Source organism: Hoplias malabaricus, chromosome Y (assembly GCF_029633855.1).
Source record: "Hoplias malabaricus isolate fHopMal1 chromosome Y, fHopMal1.hap1, whole genome shotgun sequence".
NCBI lineage: Eukaryota > Metazoa > Chordata > Actinopteri > Characiformes > Erythrinidae > Hoplias > Hoplias malabaricus.
The window spans coordinates 84,411,688-84,436,299 of NC_089820.1; the positions used below are offsets into that span (position 1 = coordinate 84,411,688).

At 39.2% G+C, this 24,612-nt stretch overlaps 2 protein-coding genes across 2 annotated transcripts in view; one reads left to right on the plus strand and one right to left on the minus strand.

The window, feature by feature from the left end:
• sema6ba (sema domain, transmembrane domain (TM), and cytoplasmic domain, (semaphorin) 6Ba) overlaps positions 1-24,612 on the minus strand; it is a 240,161-nt gene that overhangs the window by 85,789 nt on the left and 129,760 nt on the right. Inside the window, exon 3 of the mRNA XM_066656615.1 lies at positions 16,414-16,528. Within this exon, the coding sequence (XP_066512712.1) occupies positions 16,414-16,528 (115 nt within the window). The remainder of the gene's footprint in view (positions 1-16,413; positions 16,529-24,612) is intronic.
• LOC136679775 (SLAM family member 5-like) lies at positions 7,675-12,202 on the plus strand. The gene is made up of 7 exons (XM_066658446.1): positions 7,675-7,729; positions 8,360-8,656; positions 9,938-10,204; positions 11,223-11,318; positions 11,529-11,582; positions 11,676-11,719; positions 12,028-12,202. The coding sequence occupies exons 1-7, from the start codon at positions 7,675-7,677 to the stop codon at positions 12,043-12,045; spliced, it is 831 nt and encodes a 276-aa protein (XP_066514543.1). The 3' UTR covers positions 12,046-12,202.

Consider the following 24,612-nt stretch of genomic DNA (forward strand, 5'->3'; position numbering starts at 1 on the left):
TTAGGAACACAGTTCCCACAGTCGTACGTTTCCTCCACAGCTAATGAAGCCCCTGAAACAGAATGAAAGTGCAACACTCCCTTTTGACCTGGTTGAGAAAGAATTGGAAAGACTAACCAAGGTGCTAAATTGGCTCAATTACATTCACTTTTAGACCAGTCTTATTTCTTAGACAATACCCCCAGTGACCGGCCCTGTGCAGGACACAGCTACAATGAAAGTCAAGGATCTAATTTCTGTCTTCTGTCAAAAATACAGTTTTTATTATCAGTAGATTTTAGGCCACGTGTCTGTAAGTGAGCTAGCTGGGCTATTATCCATATATATCTGAAAGGGACTCGGTGGCAAATGTGCTGATATTACCTAGCTAGCTGTCTCTTTAGTTAAATGTTGTTAGCAATAGCATTATTAGCATGTATCCAAATTTCCTATTGTCTCCTCTTCTCTTCCTCTAGCCCTTTTCTGGACATCTCGGTAATGAATTACACAACCAAAAGTCTGTAGACACCCATTATACACACACCCATTATACACACACACACACACACACACACAAACACATGCTGTATAATCCCTATAGAAAAGCATCAGCTTAAAGTGTGACTTCTATAGCAGTTTGCATTGAGCCTAAAGTCACCAGTCCAAACACACAAACACATTTTTGTTTTTACCCAATTTTCCTCATGACTTAACACTGTATACCATTTACTATTCAAACATGTCCATGCTGCAAATCAGTAAAACAAGCCTTAGAAATGGAAAGATTTGGGACAGATGGAGAGATGAAATTACTGAGGTCACTCCAGGTCCAGTTATGAACCTCCGAATCCTATTCCAGCTATCTAGGTTTTGGAAAATATGGGTAAATAATGTGAGATAGATTTGAGTGCAGTGTGGTTGTTGAAAAAGTGAATAGTCTGCATTATGGATACCATATACTGGAGACTGCAATTCTCTATTATATCTCCCAAATATAATTGGCAGCTAAAGAAATTGAAGCTTTGTCATGCTTACACTGAAATATTGCAAAAAGTAGCTAAATAGCAAGCCTTGCTGCATTATATTCCTTTAAACCTTACATTAATATTGTCTAGGAAGATGACAAAGCCACATATCGAGCACTACCTCCTCAGAACAGACCACAATGTGTCATTGATGTGAAACACTGAATAACACCATGTACTCTTTATCTAAGATGTCTGCCAACTGAGAATGCACTTCAGTATATTCACGTTACATTCACATTATAAAGTTATATGCAGTAATGAATCTATAAGTGCGTTTTATATACAGTTAATGTCACAAACATAATGCCTTTGCTGTGCTATAGCCATGTGTTGCTTTATGCCACAGCATTTATTAATATCCTTTCTTCTAGCTGCTTAGTTACCGTCACAGTTGTCATTATTGAGATATTTTTTTTTATCAAATATTAATAACGACATAAAAATCAGATGAACAGTTCCAGTGGCACAACGGAAAGAACCATTGCCACAAGAGACTCTTAATATGTACCAGATAGCACTCATTATTGTAATAAATAATATATAATGCTATTAATATTAATAATACTCTTTGCCTTTGAGTTCTTATGTTGACAGAATAAAACTTTAGATGATAATACGGTTGCTGTAATTGTACGCATATGTTTTTACCTAGTTTAGTTTTTGCTAAGAGCCTCTGATTTCGGTGCCCTCACTTTTCATAGCAGAGGCAGTAGAGTAACAAAGGTGTCTGAGAGCTGTTACTATGTTTGTGAATGTATTACATAAATGGGTACCTACTGTTCGTTCGTATATTCCAATCCTTCTCCCACCAGTTTGGCAACTTTTTATTTTTTGGCATATTTTTAAATAAAACATATAGAGAATTTGGATTCAGTTTCCAGCTCAGACAGGCACCACATGCTATAAGAGTAACATTCCTGGGCAAGACTCCTAATGCATTAGGACAACTAGATGAAATCTGTAGCATGATTAAATATACTGTTTGCTCTGCAGTATCCATACCTTTACTCTCTATGTGTTTAAGAGTTTATGTTCAATGTGGTAAGTCCGGACTGATTGTGGCAATATTGGATATTTACGGGAGCTTGCTACCTTGATTTGTAAGGAATAATATTTAATGAATTAAACAATCAAGATTTCCATCTTCCCATTTTTAATTTGTTGTTTATCTATATTAAAAAAAAAGACTTTTATCGTATAATGAGACTTTACAGGTCCTTCTGCTCTTTGTGAGATTTCAAAGTTCTTACACAGAGCTAGATCTCTTTATTTATTACATCATTCTGTGCACGGTGATGAATCAATGAGGAAAACATTTTATGGCACATCTCTCACGATATGTATATTTCTATATGTCTATATTAAGTTTTGAATCCTGTAAGAGATGATTTCATCCATGTTTTCCACTTAAGAAAAGTGACAGTTTTCTCAGAGCATTTCTCAAAGACCTTGCACTGTTTTTTAAAGACTGCCTTTCATTCGCAAAACTGTTTTTATAACGAAATGCATGCTTGATATTTGGTAAATATTTAAAAGAGCAAATGGCATTTTAATAATATATGTTAACTTTTTTTATTATTTAAATATGTGTTTAATACTTGTGCAAATTGGAGTTGAAATTTATGTTCATGTATTAAATTACCTTTTTGACATATTTGGAGACAAACTCATACAAAGGTAAAAAAGTACACAGAAGTATAGTTGATTTTATCTGCATGATTTGACTGAATTATAAATATATATTCTATAGTTCATTAGTATATTAACAGTTGTCTGAAAGGTGGATTGAAATATACTCCAAGTTGAAACAAAGTATATTTTAAAGTTAGAAAAAAACACACTGAAGTATATTGTAAGTGCATCTTCACCGTGTCTCAAAATAGTACAGTTAAATACACTTAGATTTAAATATTTTTAATAGCACTAACTTGTATAATAAGCATATTAGTACATTGTCAGTAAACCACAAATAGCACACATTTAGTACTTTAGTCAAAGTATTGCAAGTGTAGTTATGAGATTGCAATTCCATCTTGGATGATGGCTCAGACATCCAAGTCTGTGAGACTTATAGAGTATTATTGCCTTCATTCTCTGGGTGTGTAGGCTGAGCGCCCTCTTACCCCATCTCATTGCTCACAGTGCTTGCTAACACAGGCATCTTTAGGCTAATGTGACAGATCTAGGCAGTTTGTGTTCTCATATGGTGTATTGAGCTGTTTGGTTGTGTTGCAATAGCAGCAGTTTGAAAAAAAGCACTGGCTTGACCTCATGGGTCTCTCAAGTAGCTAATGTTAACGCCCACCATCTGAAGGATTTTGACACTGTGTGCGATCAGGAGAGTCTCAGTGATTAGAGGAATAAGCAACGATTACAAATATTTTTTTAAATAAAATTATATATAAAAGTCTCTCTGGATGAGAGTGTCTACAAAATACCATATATATATATATACATGTGTAAATGATAAAAGTTTGTTATCATTATCCTTTTTGCCCATACACAAAACCTGTACCAGTATTAATTTTATAAAAAACGGGGTATAAAATAGATTTTTACTTTTGATTTAATAAAGAGGAACAATCTAGATTTTATTTGTCCTCAGGCGTGGTTTCTCACTGGAGCGTCCCCCTCAAAACAAATGTTGTGGTACAGCATCAGATTTGGTGTTCTACAGCGTTATCCATATTAAAAGAGGAAGTGGCTCATATGCAACACGATGGCAAGGGTTCTGCTGCTGACGTTTGTTCTCTCCGTTTCAGCCTCAGTCCCAGGTAAAACTTTTTTCTAAAACTCTATTAAATAGTTTCATATAAAATAATCCACAACGGGTTGTGACTAACATTCCAGCTTTACATTCCTTTTGTTATACTTCAGAAATTAAATGTATTTTACTGGTTTAGTTGTTTGTCTACTGTACTCTATGGAGACCTGTATATCCTTCATTTGTTCTAAGAGCATATATAGGAAAATTCATCCCACTTTACTGCAGAAAAATGCCTCTGTTGGGAATGATTTTGGAACATTGCTGTAAGGACTTGACTTAATTTACCTATTTGACAATAATTGTGGATGATGTAATCAAAGTGCTCCACTGTGTTTAGTTGAGAGAATTGAGAGTCAGTGTAGAAACAAGGAGGATGTTATATTTATAATTAATGTAACAGTTGATACGATGGGTGCACCTTAAAGTAGCTGAATTCACTAAGTATATGGGGAAACTTCAAACATTTGGACAGAGTGTGCATCAGAATGAGTTAGGCATGAACTCTGTGAAAGTATTTCCTCCCTATGTCATCCAGTTGAAGGAAAAAAATACAAAGATTAAAAAAGAAATTGATAAAAACAAAGTTTTTTAAATTAATTATTATTATTTTTTTTTTTTTACAGCACCCTATAATGTGTCAGGTTGGGTTGGTGGTTCTGTTCATCTGCACGTGTACAATACTATACCAAAGTTTGATGACCTAACATGGAAAATAAATTTCACAAATATTGTGACATATTATAGCGATAACAACTATAAAGTTTATGATGATTATACACAAAGAGTGGCTTTCAACAAGACAAACTTAACTCTGACCCTGATGAACCTTAAGAAAACTGACAATGGATGCTATAAACTAATAGCCTCTGGTGAAAAGCTCATTACAGTCAATACATACTTTCTCACTGTGGAGGGTAAGTTTACAGAATGGCCATTCATTTAAGGCCGTGGTCAAGATTTTAATCAGAACTAAGCTCTTGCCTAAAAAAATATTCATAACTAAAATAATTATCTTATTTATTTTATTCAATTATTCAGGTCCAGTGGATGTGCAAAGCAAGACCTGCAGCTTCACTCTCAACTATTTTCTTTTTTGCATTGTTTTCATCTTTGTCTTCGATGCATTTTTTCTGGGGTTCTAAATTCTCTAAACATGTGTTAACATGTTCTATATTTTAACTTACTTTTTTGTTTATGCTAAGCCTCTGTAGAAAGCAAGTACTTGGGTAGTGTTATGGATAAAAAAGATGACCTGTACTAGACTAGGGTTTGATTCATTGTGAACCAACAGCCCACTGTAACAATAGCCAGCTTCTAACATTGTATTAGCTTTCCTCTGTAACACAGACACGTTTTATTTTAAGGTGCAATTATTTGTCATTGTACAACTTACAACAAAATGTTTATTCCACACATACACATACCCACACCCACAGGACTGTGAACACACACCCAGAGCGGTGGGCAAACATCCCCGGCACCAAGGGAGCATTTGGGAGGTCAGTGCCTTGCTCAATGGAAATTCAGCCATGGATGTTCCTGCTGGTCCTTGGGATTGAAACGCCACCCTTCCAGTATCAAGTCCAGCCCACTAACAATTAGAGCAAAGGCTGCCCCCATTTGCTGAATGCCATAAATATGATACAGAAGTGGGTGGGCCTACTGTATCTTACATATATGTTATTTAACAATGTGTTGTAAGCTTATTTATTTCTTAATAAAATCATTTTAAAAAACTGCACATTGCTGCTTTTGCTGTGGTACCAAATATTAGCTGGATATATCAGGGTTAACGGTCTCAAGCAAACTGTATGTAACAAAGTCGGCACTTGCCATTTGAATAGAAGAGCAATAACTGAATATCTGCTATTTTAATTGGTTAACTTTACAAGCTACTCACTTTCCTACTTCAGGGACACTAATATTCATACCTTCACACTTTTCATCATAGTTTCTGTGCCTTCTGTGACGTCCACTACTAGTAAACAACAAAATAGATTTGTGCTCTCTAAGAACTTTAGATTGACTAGCTAAGACTCAGCTGGCTAGTATTTTACTAACTGAATAATTTGAAATTACAACTAAAGCTGGTTCTTTAACAGTAAGTAGCTATATAATATTACCCAAAAATATTTCCATTCAAAACACAATGGAAGCAGGATATAAAATTTGCAATATATGAACACATCCTGTCTTCAACATCATGTACAAACAAGAATAAACTTAATAATTACTGTGCACAATACTGCAAGAAAAATACGAGAGTAGAAGTACTCTATTTACAGGATATTCATCCAGCTGTTACTTTGAAGCAAATAAACACATCACAGGTATAACAAAATTTGTTTGTTTATTAACTTAACAATCTGGTTTTGTGAAACACACACAAACACCAAAATAAATAAATTCATTAAAAACCTTAGATATGAGGTGTGTTTCTCAAAGCTTAGATTGTTCAGCTATTAAACACTTTGATTTCACACCTGTGATTTGTTTAATTGTTATATATAGTGTATAGTGTTTATTTAAATGTTTTATAAAATGCAATTAAAATAAATCTGTCCTCTGTTAAGTCTCTTGAAATGCAATTTAAAAAAAGTTTAATATTTTCACTAACCTAATTGTACTTTGTAAATATAAACACATTTAGAATTTGATGCCTGCAATACTTGGGACAGAGGAATGTTAAATACTATTTTACATCACCTTGTCACGGCTGCGCTAGGAAGGCGAGGAGGCAGACGTACACGCAAGGAAAGTCTTTATTACAAAAACAAAACAAAAAGAGAACAAACACAGACAGGAGTAAAGTGAACAACTAAACAGGAATAAACTAGGACAGAGAGAAAACAGTCGTGAACCAGGGTAGATATGGGTAAACTAACAAGACACAGAAAAACACACAAGACCAGACAAGAGAGCGCTGCAAACAAAGGGGTATAAATGCCTAAAGAAGCACATGGTGGGGAATACAGATATAGGACAGCACAGGGCAGGGCAAGGGTGTGACACATCTATCCTTTTAATGACACTTAGTAGTTGTTTGGAAACAAATGTCTGCCATTTTCTTGCTAAAATAAGCATGGACTTGGTGGCAATTATCTTTCTAAAATCCCAATACACAACTCCACATCAATTGTACCTTCGCCCCTATATAATTCACCTATGCCATGGGCACTGATGTACCCACCATGACAGATACTGGCTTTTGCACCATTCACTGAAAACAGAGTTTTCTTTTTCATCTTTGGCACTGAGAACTCCATTTCTGTTTTCCTCATAAACAAGTCGAAAAATAGACTCATCTGACCACTGCTCAGGTTTAAACTTCTTTTCACACCATCTGAAAAACCACCAGATAACACTGAGGCATATGTGCATAGAACTGATCTATGGCTGTCTTCTTGGATATACAGATTTAGGCTGCATCTTGATGCAGGGGTCATGTGGCAATGGTTTTCTGAGGTACTACTGATCCCACTGGCTAGATGTATCACAGCTGTATTATGGTTTCTCTAAATTTGAAAGCTTAAAATCATTCACCTTCAACAGTAATATCAGGTCTTTCACTAAACACACTGAACTTTCTCCAGATATCATAGTTTTTCCCACAACATTATGTATGTTACAATGTGAAAAGAAGGAATGTCTCAGGTAATGATTCAAGAGAATTAGCAAATCTCTTTGGGAACAACACTTTTATAGGTTTTCAGAGAGTGATATAGAAGTTTGCTCTTGGGCACAGACAAAATTTGAAATATGTCGTGAAAATCAATATACAAAACCGCAACAGATGTCTTTTTTAAGAAAGACATTACTGAGGGTATTGTTCGTGTGTTTCCTGTATCACTGTGTTACTTGTGTTTGCATGAAAAGAGGAAGTGGCTCAAATGCACAACGATGGAAACTGTTCAGAAGTTGATTTTGGTTCTCTCTATTTTTGTGACAGTCACAGGTAAAAATAATCTTCCCTAAATTTAGTTCTCTAAGTAATCTTTTTATTATAAAAAGCTTGTTTAAATGTATTAAGTTCCGTAAACTTTCTGGGATGTGGTTAGCTTTATAAAGTCCTAGAAATGTGTAACATTTTTCAACATATTTCTTTTAAATTGCATTTCAATATAGAAACGTTCATGGGAACTGCATTTTCAAGTGCACAGTGAATCTAAATCTAGAAAGTTATGCCTTTCTTCTATGAATATAATTTCTCTCTAAATACATTCAACACACTTTTAAATACATTCATCAATGGGGGTATGAATATTATGAGCATGAATTATGTGCATATTAAAAATAATAAAAATGATATTATGTTGTTGTGCCAAAGAAACCCCCATGTTTTTTTATCAATAATTTTATCCATGTCTCTGATGACATATGAATGCCTTATAATACATTATAAATGTTTTGCAGTGCCTTGTAGCGTTAAAAAAAAGGTGTTACCATGGTTCCCCCTTTTATTATACTATATTTCGTTATGATGTCTCTCATATGCCTTAAGTTGACATTAATAGTAATGTTCAGGTGTTTTTTGTGGTAGGTTGGACACACTCAAATAGCTAATATGTGTTCTCTATTCCTATAGTGTCCACAGATTTGTACAAACAGGTCGGCTTCTCTGTTCAACTGGACATTCAGAATTCTGACAATAAGGATAACGACTTTTCCTGGAGATTTAACAAAGAAAACATCATCATAAAATATTACCCTAAGATTAACTTAAATAACGTGAAAACATATGGCCCGTATAAAGTGGAGTTCAATACTGATAGCTACAGTCTGACGCTGAAGAATATACAGAAGAATCAAAGTGGACTGTATGAAGCAGTGAATTCTTCGCAAACGGACAAAACTGTTGCTACGTACAGACTCCATGTGTTAGGTAAGTTTATAGAAACTGTCAGTGGGAGAAAATACGCAGTCCTGACACAGCTCTTGTTTTAAAATGTAATTTCACCACTGAGGGAACAAATTGTGAGGTATCGTGTAGAAGAAGGGAAAACTTGTAGTAGATGTTAATATAACAAAACTTTAGTCATGTCGGGGAAGAAAAAATACAACCCTAAATATCGCTTACTTTTGTGAGGTTTGATTATTAAGTGAAGTTCTATGGCATGTATTATATGCAATTATATTTAAGGTCAACAACATGGCTCTGTTCCACTGCAAAGCCAAATGGTTCAGAGTGGAATAGCATGTGGTTAGTTTAGCGTGCTAAGAACTGCAGAATCTTTGTGGTGTAATGGCTTAATGACGCAGCTATTTGCTGATTCATTCTATGTTTATATCACTTTTGCCACTTCATCCTGCTTTATTTTAAAAGCAAATACATTCAGATTAAAATGATGTTTGCTACACGCTACACTGATGCTGCTAGATGTTATGGTGCTGTCAACAAGAAGAGATATAAACCTAGCTAGCATGCTAATGTCTGCGTTTACCAAAAAAAACTGCACCCACATACGTTTATATGTTGATGGTTCCATCTGAGATAGGAGTTCACCTAAGTAGGCCACAGATTCAAGAAAATCTCACACAACAGTATAAGAATTGTTCTCATTAATTATTTAAAAAAACAAATTTGAGACATTTTTTTTAAAAATGCTTTGTGTTACAGTGACAGAAACCTGAATCTTTAACTTTGTTAGACTCTGTAGAATCTAACACAACAAGGCAACTCTGACAACATATTTGAAACCTCTCTGTCAAAGGCATCTCAGTTTTGCCAATATACACGACCTTATGACCTTTAGTAGTTCATTTGGGCCCGAAGCTGATTTTTCACCAAAGCAGTATGTTTATCCTCTTCTGCGGTGTCTAAAGCTAAGCCAATACTGGACATGTTTGGGGACATGCTCATTTGGGTGTAAATGACCTGGAATTGAATGTGTTCTGTGATGTGTGTGTGTAAGGTCAGGCCCAGTAAATCACTGGGTCACTGCAAAAAGATGCAAAAGGAAGCTGTAACCAATCACACAGTTGCATTGGAAAAGACAATGTTTAGCTTGTATTTAATGAAGTACTGGGTGATGTTGATGAAGAAAGAGCTTGTTCATAACAATCAGTCCATTTGATTATTAAATAAATGATTGTGTAAATGACTGATTGTTCATTTATTTCGTGTTGACTAGCACTAAAACGATGATCTATGTGTGTATCTCAGATCCAGTGGACTCCCCTGTCCTTTCTGCTGTCCCTCACCAGCTAATCAATGACACCTGTAATGTGACATTTACCTGTAGAGGTCATGACCGCTCCATCAGCTCCACCTATTATAATGAAACCTTTGAGGAAAAGAATGAGACTTCACCTGCACACATCACCCTTTCCCTGTCTGTCAGAGGCAGCACCATCATCTGTAACCAAAGCAACCCAATCAGCTGGAAGCAGCATGTTTTGTCAGGATTTAGGGAACACTGTTCACATGAAGGTATGCACATATACACGAAAACCTTTTTACATTTTGATTCAGAGATCTTGACTTGTTTTTTAGATTTGATTACGTATTTATGCAAATTAAAGGATACTTTATTTTATAAAAACCTCATAAAATTATTAGAGTTCAGATTTGATACTACCTAGGACAAGCTCAGAAAATAATACAACATTTCAACACAAAACATTTGCAGATTAGCACTTTCTTGTGCTGAATAGTGTTTTTTTTAAAACATGGTAACTGCGCTAAGAACGATATATGATTCAACCTGATACTAAGTGTGGTTATAGACAGTGGTTTCTATAAATGAAAACAAATTAGAGACCCTTAGAGGATACAGAGGTGTGTATCGAAGCCAAACCTTTTTCAAAAATTTCAAAAGTAATACTTTTTGAAAGAAAAGAAAGCAGCTATTGTATTCACATTATTTATGAAAGCCATTGTTCATTTATTGTCTGTAACCACTTATCCAGTACAAGGTTGCGGTGGGTCCAGAGGCACTGGGTGCAAGGCAGGAACACACCGTTGAGGAGGCGCCAGTCCTTCACAGGGTGACACACACTCACAAATTCACTCACACCTATGGACACTTTTGAGTCACCAATCCACCTACCAACAGATGTTTTTGGACCGTGTAAGGAGCCTGGAGCACCCGGAGGAAACCCACGCAGACACAGGGAGAACACACCACACTCCTCACAGACAGTCACCCGGAGCGGGACTCGAACCCACACCCTCCAGGTCCCTTGTCCACAGTGTCGCCCTCATTTTTTATTATTTTTTCATTTTTCTTCTATAAAGTGCAATTTACTTAATTCCAGAATTAACCAATTCATGCTCCATAGAGAGCATCCCCACATGGGGACAGAATCTCTGACACATCCAGGCCACTAGTTGTCAGTACAATGGCTGTTTTATAACATAAAGAAGACTAATTGGAGAAAATATCTTACTTCCCCTTTAATTTTATCGTTGAAACTTACAAAATCATTTCTTTTTCCCCCTTCAATAGAGAAGAACAACGTACTTTGGCTACACCCTGTGTTTGCATCACTTTTAATTCTCCTGGCTATTGCTTTAAATGGCATCTATCAACAAATTAGCTCAGGTACAGTTTGTTTCTTGTTTCATCCGCTGTAAATGTGAATGAACCAGTTCCTCAAATACGATGCTTTTGGACAATATTCTGATTTTCATAAAAGGTGCCAGGTGGCATCATTGTTTGTAGGAGCTAACACTAGAAATGGAAATACATTAAAAAAAAAAGAACAAAAAAACCTCAAAATGCAACGTTATCTATTACCTTCATCTTTTTCAGACAATGAAGCAGTGCTCACAAAAGTTGTTTGGCACTGCACCAGCACCACCGCAGGTGAAGTACATCTAGGTATGTTTATATCTGGGTCTATTTCCTTGAATGTTCTAAACTTTCTAGAGCTCACTTTTCCTTCTAAAACTGCCCTAGGTTCCTCACACTGTGAGAAGGAACAAACAACAACAAAGGTGGAGGTAAGATGGGTATATTGTTGTTTTTTTTCTGTAGGGGTGAATAAAGTAATGCCAGTTAATATGGTTTACTGTTGTAAGCAAGTTTGGAAGCCTCTGGTCAAATGACAGTTTGTTGCTTTCCTAGGTAGAAAAAAGTTAACATAACACCTACAGAAAACGTTCTCCTGTATATTTTAGTTCACATTTACAATTTCAGGAACATATTAGCAGCTACAACAATAAATATGGGTTTTTAAAATATCTGTCTGTGTGTCTGTGTGTGTGAGACCGCCAGAGATGTGTTAATTTATGTCTAATCTGGTCAACAGTACAAGCAAGTTCCATAGTCATCCACCAAGCCGGACGCCTTTTCTACTGTAGTGAAGATACCAGAGCCTAAAATAAACTAAGAGTCTGACCAGTCTAGCTGCTGAAAACATGTGAAAGAGACCAACGTATGAAAGAAGATTGTAGATTAAATTGTCAGAATTGTTTGAATGTGTTCACTCCGCCACGTTTGGAGAAAATAATGCAGCTAAAGAAAATACTGTTAACACTTCCTATGGATACTCTCCTTATAATGCACTAATAATGCACTTAAAATGTTTTATTATGAATGTATGAAAGCTCTAAAGCACCTAAAGAAAGATGTACATCTTCATAAATTCACGTTTAATAAAGCTTTACGTGTTTTTATTTGTTACATTTTGCAACCTGCTCCTCTCATTAATTACCTCTTAATAGTTTGGACAGATGTTATAATGCAGTTTTCTTGCTTTTCTTACTTTAAAGTGACAGTACTGGTACTGCTATAATGGGTACATTACTCTTCCCTGTTGTTATAAGGCATCCATAACACTACCTTCACTGTCTGTTTATCAGCTCCATTGCCCATGTAGGTACGTTGTGCAGTTTTACTGATTGTAGTTCATCTGTTGCTCTGCATACTTAGGGTGCTTTTCCACTGCATTGTACTTACTCGGCTTGACTGTAATCTGCTTTTTTTTTTTTGGCTTTTTCATTATGAAAATTTGGTACCTGGCACCTGGAACTGGGTACTGTTCTATTCGCTTGTGGTTCCAAGCGACCAGAGTAGGGAGTAAAACATTGGTGTCAGACGAAACACAACAGAGAGCTGGACAGTGCAACAAGGAACAAAAAATGATACTGATCTGTATAATCAGTCTGTGAAGTGGAGTTTGAGTAGTGTAGATCTGTGAAGTGGAAATGCACCACTTGACAGCCCTCTTTCACCCTATTCTTCAATGCTCAGGACCTCTCAGGGCCATCTCCAGGTAGGTTTACTTGCACTAGTACAAGTGGATCAGGCGCAGCAGTGCTGCTGGAGTTTTTAAACCCCTCAGTGTCAACCAAAAACATCCAGTCGACACCGTCCTGTGCCACTGATGAAGGAGCTGAAGATGGCTAACACAAACAGTACAGTCTCAGACTTTGCATCTATAAGGTGGAACAACAAGGTAGGTGTGTCTGATAGAGCAGACAGGAGTGGGTTTGTAAAAGCTTTAGCAGCACTGCTGTGTCTGATCCACTCAGTATGGGTGCGCAGCTGAACACTGTCAGTAATGAGTGCATCTCAAACAGGTGGCGATCATACGTTACAAATGTTTAGACAGATAGTGTAGCTTCTAGTTAAACACCCTTAAACCTGGATCTTTTCTATTGTCCCGCAGGGTCAGACGGTGCTATTTCAGGGCTGGTTTATTACAGGAGCACTCATCTGCAGTTATCTCAGGGAAGCCCTGATCTAATCTTATGGCCTCTGTAGTGTCAGTTATAAATAATGCAGATGGAGTCTGTAATTCACAGCCATGGTTCATCTCAAAACTCATGTGTCTCTTGGCGTGTAAATCTCTGTCAAAAGATCTAACACTTTCTGGAAGACGTGATCTGGTTCCTACCGGTTTCCCCCGCACTTCCAGTCCGCAACCCAAGCCGCGGTGTATCTGCTCTGTCAGGGGGAAGACAGGAGGTTGTTTGAGAGCTTTCTGGGTGACCACAGGTCAGGGCCAAAGGGCACGGCTGCCCCCTTTTCTCTCTAAAAGCACTTTCCCTCCAGGCATCAGTCTAAGCAAGAGCACATGTGAACTCTCCAGAGAGAGAAAGAGCCGGTCTGCTCTGCCTTTGAAGAAAAGTATGATCGGTGTGGTGGATTTTTTAACACTCCTTAAGATAACACCCGTGAAACGAAGTGACACACACACTCACCCTCCCACCCACACACCCACACACACACACACACACACACACAGTGGGAAGAATAAAAAGCAGATGGAAAAATGACTTTGAGAGGATAATACCTCCTTTACCTCCTCGAGTTCAGCACTTACAACCGAAGTTTTCATTTTTTAGAGATCCCAGAATGGTAATGAAATCGTTCCACTGTGTAATTTCTCATTTCCGTTTAGCAGCGGCCGGGACACCTGCCATTCGCTTCGAATGAAAAAAAAAATCCTCATCTCCTCATCTAAAATAAGGCCCTTGCCAATTGCCACTGCCGTAATGCTTCTAAAAGCCATTTTCGTAAGGCTGTCTAAAGTCCTTTATCCACGATCCGACACAATGCTACTGTATGATGTGTAGGTGCGACGTCCAGCCGCATTCAGAGGTCATTTCTGCATTAAATGCAGGTGAGTTTCTTTAACACAGGACTAACCCCCTTCTATATTCACTGTGTAAAAGAAAAGATTTCCAAACTTACTGTTCCCTCTCCTGGTTGTGACATCATTGGTGATGTCACAAACATGAAAACATTTAGGGCAATTGTCCACTGCACAAACTGCTGAAACTGGCATCAGGACTGAATCATGCACTGCTCAGTTGAGCTGAGTGATCGGTGCAGATGATTGGTTAGTGCAGGTGAGTGGTCATTGCAATGCAGTGATTAGTGCAGATGAAAGGCCAATTAAAGTAAGTGGTCAGTGCAGTTTGGTGGGTAGTGGAGGTGAGTGGCCAGTGCAGTACAATTGTCACTGTAGGTGAGTGGCCAGTGCAGTTTGGTGGGTAGTGGAGGTGAGTGGTCAGTGCAGTTTGGTGGGTAGTGGAGGTGAGTGGCCAGTGCAGTACAATTGTCACTGTAGGTGAGTGGCCAGTGCAGTTTGGTGGGTAGTGGAGGTGAGTGGCCAGTGCAGTACAATTGTCACTGTAGGTGAGTGGCCAGTGCAGTTTGGTGGGTAGTGGAGGTGAGTGGTTGGTGCAGTTTGGTGGGTAGTGGAGGTGAGTGGTCAGTGCAGTTTGGTGGGTAGTGGAGGTGAGTGGTCAGTGCAGTTTGGTGGGTAGTGGAGGTGGTGAGTGGTCAGTGCAGTACACTTGTCACTGTAGGTGAGTGGTCAGTGCAGTTTGGTGGGTAGTGGAGGTGAGTGGTCAGTGCAGTTTGGTGGGTAGTGGAGGTGAGTGGTCAGTACAGTTTGGTGGGTAGTGGAGGTGAGTGGTCGGTACAGTTTGGTGGGTAGTGGAGGTGAGTGGTCAGTACAGTTTGGTGTGTAGTGGAGGTGAGTGGTCAGTGCAGTTTGGTGGGTAGTGGAGGTGAGTGGTCAGTGCAGTTTGGTGGGTAGTGGAGGTGAGTGGTCAGTGCAGTTTGGTGGGTAGTGGAGGTGAGTGGTCAGTGCAGTTTGGTGGGTAGTGGAGGTGAGTGGTCAGTGCAGTTTGGTGGGTAGTGGAGGTGAGTGGTCAGTGCAGTTTGGTGGGTAGTGGAGGTGAGTGGTCAGTGCTGTTTGGTGGGTAGTGGAGGTGGTGAGTGGTCAGTGCAGTACACTTGTCACTGTAGGTGAGTGGTCAGTGCAGTTTGGTGGGTAGTGGAGGTGAGTGGTCAGTGCAGTTTGGTGGGTAGTGGAGGTGAGTGGTCAGTGCAGTTTGGTGGGTAGTGGAGGTGAGTGGTCAGTGCTGTTTGGTGGGTAGTGGAGGTGGTGAGTGGTCAGTGCAGTACACTTGTCACTGTAGGTGAGTGGTCAGTGCAGTTTGGTGGGTAGTGGAGGTGAGTGGTCAGTGCAGTTTGGTGGGTAGTGGAGGTGAGTGGTCAGTACAGTTTGGTGGGTAGTGGAGGTGAGTGGTCGGTACAGTTTGGTGGGTAGTGGAGGTGAGTGGTCGGTACAGTTTGGTGGGTAGTGGAGGTGAGTGGTCAGTGCAGTTTGGTGGGTAGTGGAGGTGTGTGGTCAGTGCAGTTTGGTGGGTAGTGGAGGTGAGTGGTCAGTGCAGTTTGGTGGGTAGTGGAGGTGAGTGGTCAGTGCAGTTTGGTGGGTAGTGGAGGTGAGTGGTCAGTGCAGTTTGGTGGGTAGTGGAGGTGAGTGGTCAGTGCAGTTTGGTGGGTAGTGGAGGTGAGTGGTCAGTGCAGTTTGGTGGGTAGTGGAGGTGAGTGGTCAGTACAGTTTGGTGTGTAGTGGAGGTGAGTGGTCAGTGCAGTTTGGTGGGTAGTGGAGGTGAGTGGTCAGTGCAGTTTGGTGGGTAGTGGAGGTGAGTGGTCAGTGCAGTTTGGTGGGTAGTGGAGGTGAGTGGTCAGTGCAGTTTGGTGGGTAGTGGAGGTGAGTGGTCAGTGCAGTTTGGTGGGTAGTGGAGGTGAGTGGTCAGTGCAGTTTGGTGGGTAGTGGAGGTGAGTGGTCAGTGCAGTTTGGTGGGTAGTGGAGGTGAGTGGTCAGTGCAGTTTGGTGGGTAGTGGAGGTGACTTGTCACTGTAGGTGAGTGGTCAGTGCAGATCTGCTTACCTGGCTCCGATGTAGAGTGTGCGATTGACCTTGAGAACACTCTGAATATATAGTGGCTCCTGCCGCATATAGGAACGATGAGCTCGGCCTAGAAACACAGGGTAGCGTCTAGCAACTGAGAGAGAGAGAGAGAGAGAGAGAGAGAGAGAGAGAGAGAGAGAGAGAGAGAGAGAGATGGTCACTGATCTGTTCTTATAGACAAACTTGATACTACCCTACTTTGTTTTTCTCTGTATATTACATATTTATCTGGATTTGCATATTCTAATATTCGTAATATTCTAAGCATAGACACATTATACAAAATATTGTTGCTATTTATACAAAGCTATTGTTGTCATACGTGTATTTTTATTAAGCTGATTGCTCTGCCATCATTTTGTAATTGCTTTGGCAATATTGCATGTTAGTCAGTCATGCCAATAAAGCCCATTGAATGTTGAAACACACACACACACACACACACACACACAGAGAGAGAGAGAGAGAGAGAGAGAGAGAGAGAGAGATTTAGGATTAAGGACATTAAACCCTTAGAAAAAGAAAGCTAGGAAAGAAATAGCACAGGAAGTTAATATGGAGAGAAAAGAAATAAAAACAGAAAGGGGGAAATTATAAAAGAAAAAGAACAGAATGCGTGGTACGTTAGCTACTGGTTGAGTCACGGCATTAGCTCCATCTTAAAGGAGTCATTTCTTATAATGGTCCTTCCTTGATGTTTAAAATGGCCTTTATACTGAAATTTAGTGACTTGAATGTATCAGAGATTCTGTACTAAACCTGTTTAAAACATGGCCGCCCCCATGTGTGGTAGATGCATTCCAACACAAACGGGTTCATTAACAGACTACAACTCAATTTCTTTCTTCATTCCGTAAACATTGAAGGGAAATAAACATTATTATACAATATTAAACATGTATTAATTACATACATTTATTTTGTAGCAGGCTACATGAGCTAGCGAACTGTCTCTTAGCGTTATTAGCACATAGCTTGTGGTAAACTTGGAAAACTGCCTTTTGCTGTCACTATTGGAAGCTTTGTACAAGTTGTATTGCTCTCCCCTGTTCTATCTCAGTAATATATCTTCCCTGCCATCTATCTTTTGTCAGATACAATCTAATCATTCTTAGGTCCTGCACTTAGCTCTAGTGTTATTACCTGAGTGTCACAGGAGGCTATTCAAGCTCGTCCTCTTTTTGAAAACAACAGTCACCTCATTTAACTTTTAAAACCTTATCTTTCAGATGTCTGTCAGTGTCATCAGTCGTACCATATAGTGTCATATCATTATTAAATTACAGGACTCGGCTCAGCGGTTTGTTCACTCTAGATAGACTATATGTCTAAACATTTATCTGCATTAATCTAACATTTCTCCTGAAAATGATGAATATTAAAAAGCAGTTAGACCCATTTTTGCTGTATTAATAGCAGGTTACCTCTGTGTGAGATAAAACAGGGGTCAATATTGATGCTGGTGATTAGCTGTGATACAGGACGAAGCGCTATCATTCCAGAAAACCCAATTCCACTCTAGTCTGTGAAACTCTAGCACATTTACAATGATGTGGTAGCTGAAGTGTTGATTAATGTGCCTTGTCAAAATACAAACAAAGAAATAAATACACAGTCTATTCTTGGCTTTGGGCGTTGTAATCCTGACTGATCCTTTCTTGGTTTTGTATGGAGATCATCAGAACTGTGATTTCATTTAAAAAAAAAGTTGAATTCACTAATTATAAGAGGTGTCTAAGAGCTGATCATAATCAAAACTAACATATGATGTGTTCTGGATGCTAGCATAATGAGCCAAAGAAAGGAAAGCAGATATTTAGTTTGCAACCAGAATCAGCATATGACATGTTTTGGACACTGGCATGACCATATTGGGTGACTCGCTAAACCAGCACTAGACCAGAATAACACGGCACAAGCCATTTTGTGACTTATTTTTCATCGTGGAATGGAATTGCAGTCAGAAAATTCCACAGATACCTCCCAAATAAAGCTCTATTTGAGCTGGATTAGTTTTACTAGAGTAGGTTTTGTAATGTGATTTGTAAGGGATTTGAATGGAAGGTTCATGGTGGATAAATCTGTTTAATTTCTCCTAATCATCATAGATATCCTGGATCGTAATCTCATGCTCTGAATGTGCCTTAATGCTCAGTAACAATAACGACAGAGCACATGGTTGTATCTATGACCAGGTTATATATATACACATTTGATTAGAAATCAATTCAAATAGGACTACAACTCAACAGTTCCTGAAGTGTCCTTGGAATCCATGCTGGTTAAACATATCAGATGACTGATGTCTAAAAGTATAGCTGTTAAAGGTTATTCTCAGTGCTGTGGAGGAACAGAATACATGTAACAGCACTATGTATTAGAACACAAAACCTAAGTTACTGTATTCTGATACAGCTGCAATCTAAATAGATAGTAATCAGAATATTACACGAAGGTATTTATATATGTAACATGTTTATTTACTCAGACTAAACTGAATTACAGCAAATTACAGCGATAATGTATTCCATAGAAGCCCTTGAATAAAACACCCAGCATTGCAGTTACATTAGTTGCCTGCTCACTTGAGGTCATGGAGCTGCTATGACACAGCCAGGAGAGAAATGCATTTATTATCTAATTATAATGGTTTAGTTGTGCTGTGTGATTTTTAATGAAAAACAATTATTAATGATCAAAGTATTATGCGTATTACTATAGGCAGTTGGTCATTCCAATTTTAACAACAACAAAATAGTGTTATACAGTGTCAGAAACCACAGAACCAAATCTTAACTACTTTAGATGGGTTTTGAGGGATTTAAGAAAGTCTGGTTCAACTCTGAACAGAATGAAAATGTAATACTCCCACGGAGCTCTACACCAAAGGATCGCTGATTCGCTCATTTCGCTGTCAATCAAAAAGGGATTCAGCCTCAGACAGATCATCCAATCATCATGCAGAATCTGAGCGTCCGGGCCAGCCGAGGCCAGCCCACTGCCCCATAGACCCCAGAGACGCTGAGCGTCCGATGGGCGGGACAAAGCCCAGCATTTATCCAATCACTCATCTCGTTTCGCTGCACTTCACTGCTTCTCTATTGAACTCTGTGGACACTGTTTAAAGCACCGTGAAGCTGCGGGAATGATTGAGAGGAAAGCCGCGTCTTTACCAGTGATAAGAAGCTGATTCTGAACAAAAGTTGAGCGCGTTGTAGTGAATATTTATTCAATGACATGTACACACAACAGTATATATCTGATCACTTATTTTTTGACATTTTAGGGGAAGCTGAGCTTCACTTGCAGTCTTAGAGCAATCACCTCTGCAGAACGCCCAGAGGATCACAGAGCAGTTATATTTGGGTGGTTGATCACCGCATGATATGTTGACATCCTGGTGATTCTAAACATTGAAGATAGTAGGTGAACGGGTGGTAACGAAGTATGCAGAGCAACCGTTCCATTGCAGTCTGTAATTGTAGAACTACAAAGGGCACCTTTATGGTCAGTGGAGCTTATCAAATGGACAATAAGTGTAGAAACAAGGTGATGGTAATGTTATTGCTGATTGGTGTAAGTACATGAGCTTTCATTACTTCTCAGCTTAATTACCCATTCGGCTCCAGCGCAAAACCTAAGAAAGAAGTCACTTTCTTAGACACCGAACATGACTCGGCTGATCGACTACACGTGGCGTAAAGGGGGGAAAAGTGTGTAAATTTAATTTTTCGCTGATCCATCACTTTAAATCATAGCAGCTCCCCAGGCAAAACTAATCCACCTCAAATTCAGCTTAAGTCTACAAACTGCTGCTGACAATGTTTCGCTCCTGGCCCTCTGTGTGCTTTCATGTTTTTCAGCTGAAAAACAGCTGTTGGCCTACAGGGGATGAACATCTCTCATCATTACTGCTGCGCTCTGTTATATCTGTATTGTGCTGCTGTGAAAATAAAGCCTCTTTTGATGCAGTAATTGTTATTCCCTAATAGAGGGGAGGCCGTGGACAGGGAGGAAATTGAATGGAACAGACGAAGGAATGTTGTAATGTCGATCTGAACAGGTAACAGGCTTATTTCAAGCCTTTTTTTTATTTAAGACGCTAAAGTAGCAGTTAGAGCTTAAGGCTTAATATTCAAGGGATGGCTTCTTCCCCCTGCCATTGTAACTGTCATTCCCACTTTTTATCACACACACACACACACACACACACACACACACACATACACACATACACACACACACACACACACACACACACACACACACACACACACAGACATATGCATGCATGCCCATTCCATGCAGTGTTTTCCTGAACATGTAAATCACACCTTTCTTGCTGATCTCTTCCTCCTTTGATCTCTGAGCTCTACTGCATAATCATGACATTGACATTAGAGACGCTTTGCAATAATGATCATTTCTGTCCGTAGGGAGTAGGCATACACACACACACACACACACACACACACACACACACACACACAGAGATGCACAAAACCATAGCTGGGTGTCGGAGAAGAGGAGGAGGAGGAGAAGAAGAAGAAGAAGAAGAAGAAGAAGAAGAAGAAGAAGAAGAAGAAGTAAGCAATATATATAAAGGACACAATATCTTCAAGTAAAGACCTTGTGAAGCAGTTGCTAATGGTATGTTTGCTACTATGGACTATGCCCATGAAGGCAGAAGCAGGGAGGTATATTTTGGGCTGGAGTTCAGAGCCAAGACCTCCCTTGGAACCGTGAACAAGAGAAAAGTGGGGAGATGGGGCGGAGGTGGGAGAAAGTTGGGAGGGTACATTTAGGGCTGAGGGGAGGAGTTTGGGCATGCTCGTACTCTCTCTTAAATGTCAGTTATGAGTTATTTAGATATTTAATAATAATAATAATAATAAGCAAAACATTATTTTATTCGGAATGGCAGGTTTATGAAAGAACTATCAGATATTTTCAAACATTTCCATGTATTCAGAACTCAAAGATGGGGTTTAGTTACGGTCAGTAATGTCACGTGTTGTGCTCAAGACCTCAATCACTCAATGTTTTATAAATGTTTTATATGGCATAAGTCTGATCATAGGGCAAATTTCATTCATTCATTCATTCATTGTCTGTAACCCTTATCCAGTTCAGGGTCTGGAGCCTACCTGGAATCATTGGGCGCAAGGCAGGAATACACCCTGGAGGGGGCGCCAGTCCTTCACAGGGCAACACACACTCTATGGACACTCTATGGAAACTTGCCAATCCACCTACCAACGTGTGTTTTTGTACTGTGGAAGGAAACTCATACGGACACAGCGAGAACACACCACACTCCTCACAGACAGTCACCCGGAACGGGACTCCAGGTCCCTGGAGCTATGTGACTGCAACACCCACCTGCTGCACCACCGTCGCCCTGGGGCAAATTTTACTATGTTCATTTGTTGCTTTATTCCACAACATTTCTTATTTTCTTAATTTATTCAGATATATTTAGCTGAAATATTTGTCAAAATCAGCACATAAGACTAAGAAATCCACTGGGAAAATAGGGAAATATTGCCACTATAAATAGCAATGGACCTGAATCCCTGAACTGAATGTGTACCAGAAAACACATGGCATTTTTGTTTCTAATAGCGGCAACACACAAAAACACTGGGTTTCAGGTTTGAATTGTTAGCCTCTGCTGGTCCTCCCTACAAAAAGTGCACCCCTGCCCACGTCAGGGTATTATGAATGGATTTCAATATCACAGCAATGCTGGAGAATTATAGTGGAGAGGAAATTTACTGCTGTTCTCTCTTGTCCTGTCCTGTTCAGATTTTTTTCGGGACCTGTGATTTATTTCCTACCTGCTATGAGCCTTTTACAAAGCACCCTACAAAGTGTTTAGCTGAAACCCCAGCACTATTGAAGGTAGAGTCATTTCACCTGAGGAAGGACTATAATTTAGATGATTATCAACCAAAGCTTTCCTTTCCCTCTAATTTAATCATGTCCAACTCCAACCAGTAAACTAGGTCTCTCCAATCACACAGTGCTACGAAGCCAAGAGGGCGAAGGCTAACACATGCTAGCGCCGGGTCTCGTGAAATGCCGCTAATGCAATGTACAGCATAAACACACTTGGAGGAGGACACTCTGCATTTTAACAAGTCTTATAAATAGTTCTGCATATGGCACCCTCTGGTATTTAGCTGTGCACATGCAGCTTGTGACACTCCCTGTGAATGTGTCCACATAAAATATAAAATATACTAAATGCAGCCATCTACAGCATACAGTACTTTTCATATACACAAGGTCTGTAAATGTAACATGATTTCTTTGCTGTTTTATGGGAAACTACAGGTACGTTTAGAGAGAAGGGCCTTTCTATGAAATAAAAGTGCTATTCTGACTTCAATAAAACTGTCATTTTCTCTTTTTTCACAGCAGTTCAGCTGAGAAAATTCATTTACTGGCATTTTTGAAAGTGTCTACAGTAGTTACGAAGTTCATAAATATAGATGTCAACCGCAACGTTTTACCCTCAGTATTATTATAAATTGAACATAACTGGGCTCACAAATAACGAATGCAAATAGCACAATTAAAAGGTGTTGATTTTGACTTATTGTAAGGATGGTTTCACCAGGTCTTCAGGGTGCGGAAATAAATCACCATGGTGACATGACAAACGATCATTACAATTATGTTAGTGCCTTTGCAAATCCTTACAAAAGCACCATTAATTATGGCTCAAGGTATAAAATACACACTGAAACACTACACTGGTCTTTTTACTAATGCTACAAATACATCTAATGCTACAGGAAAACTGCAAGCACGTTTCTGTGTCTTTAAAACTGTTGTAAGCATTGTTTAAACGACTTTTTCTTTATAAACCTACAACAGATGCTCCTTATGGTGAAGCAGGTTGGTTGTAACTGTCACGCCCTCGTCCTGTCATGTCTGTTTTCCCCGCCATGTGCTCTCTCAGCACATGGCTCTGTCTGGTATTGTCCATGTCTCCGCCCTTGTCCCGCCTTTGTTCCGCCTCCTTGTCCGTACTCCTCGTTATCTGTTTCAGGTGTGTCTTGTCTGGTCATGTATTTAAGTTCCCTGGTGTCATTTCCTTGTATTGGTCATTTGTTTTGTTCGAATTCCTAGTCATGTTGTTTCTCGTTCCAGTTCCTCGTATTGTTTCGTTTCCTGTTCTAGTCTGCCTCATCTGTTCCTCACTTCGTGTTTGCCCTCAAGTCCGTTTGTGTTTGTTTTGTTATTCTGTTTAAATAAATGCCTGTGTTATTAGCGTGTGCGTCCGTCAGTCCGACTCAGCGTTCTTGACAGTAACTAGGGCTGGGCAATATTTCAATATCGGTATATATCACAATACATAATGTTTCAATAACAACAATATGATTTAAAAACACATTTTCAGTATTTAAATATACATTATTTACAGCATCTGTCACTGACTGATGGCACCTCCCAGTTCACTGCCCTCAATTTTAAAGTTAGTTTAAAAATATTAACACTGACAAAGCTGAGAGGTTAATGTTTGATGGTGATGTCAGATTCTTATTTGTTCTTGGAAGTATAATATATTGTTCATATCGATATCGGAATTATATCGTATTGACCGAAATTAGAAAATATATCGTGATATAAATGTTGACCATATCGTCCAGCCCTAATTGTAACAGTAGCCAACACTGTGTCACACATTTAACACACAGCACTCTGAGAATAATGAACACATCTGGAATAGTGTAGCCCCCTCCAGGGTGTGTTCCCACCTTGCGCCCAATGATTCCAGGTAGGCTCCGGACCCACCGCGACCCTGAACTGGATAAGAGTTACAGATAATGAATGGATGAATGGATGGGTGGAATATTGTAACAGGTTAATTAGTGACAAACTGTTTGAACTGTGTAAGTGTGGGTGTAACATGAGGGAGACTGAGGATCCAAAAATCCCAGGGAAGCATAAATGCAAAGCAGCTTGTAAAATTGCTAACTCACTCATTCACGTACTCGCTCGAATTTAGCAAAATGCTCAACAAGGGAAGCTCTTCTGTGCGTCGCTAAAATGGGTCCGCGTACACTTTAAGGTGTAATTCAATTTACAACGTTCCATGCCGTTAAATAACGGGAGACTTTCGCACCTGCAATTATTGAAAACTCTAATATGTTCAATTATCTGGCA

What these genes read in the sequence shown, in the direction of transcription:
- LOC136679775 (XM_066658446.1), top strand. Translation starts at nt 7,675, where the DNA reads ATGGAAACTGTTCAGAAGTTGATTTTGGTTCTCTCTATTTTTGTGACA. An exon ending in GTACAGACTCCATGTGTTAG is followed by an intron (nt 8,657 to 9,937) that starts GTAAGTTTATAG and finishes TGTGTATCTCAG; the next exon opens with ATCCAGTGGACTCCCCTGTC. An exon ending in GGAACACTGTTCACATGAAG is followed by an intron (nt 10,205 to 11,222) that starts GTATGCACATAT and finishes CCCCTTCAATAG; the next exon opens with AGAAGAACAACGTACTTTGG.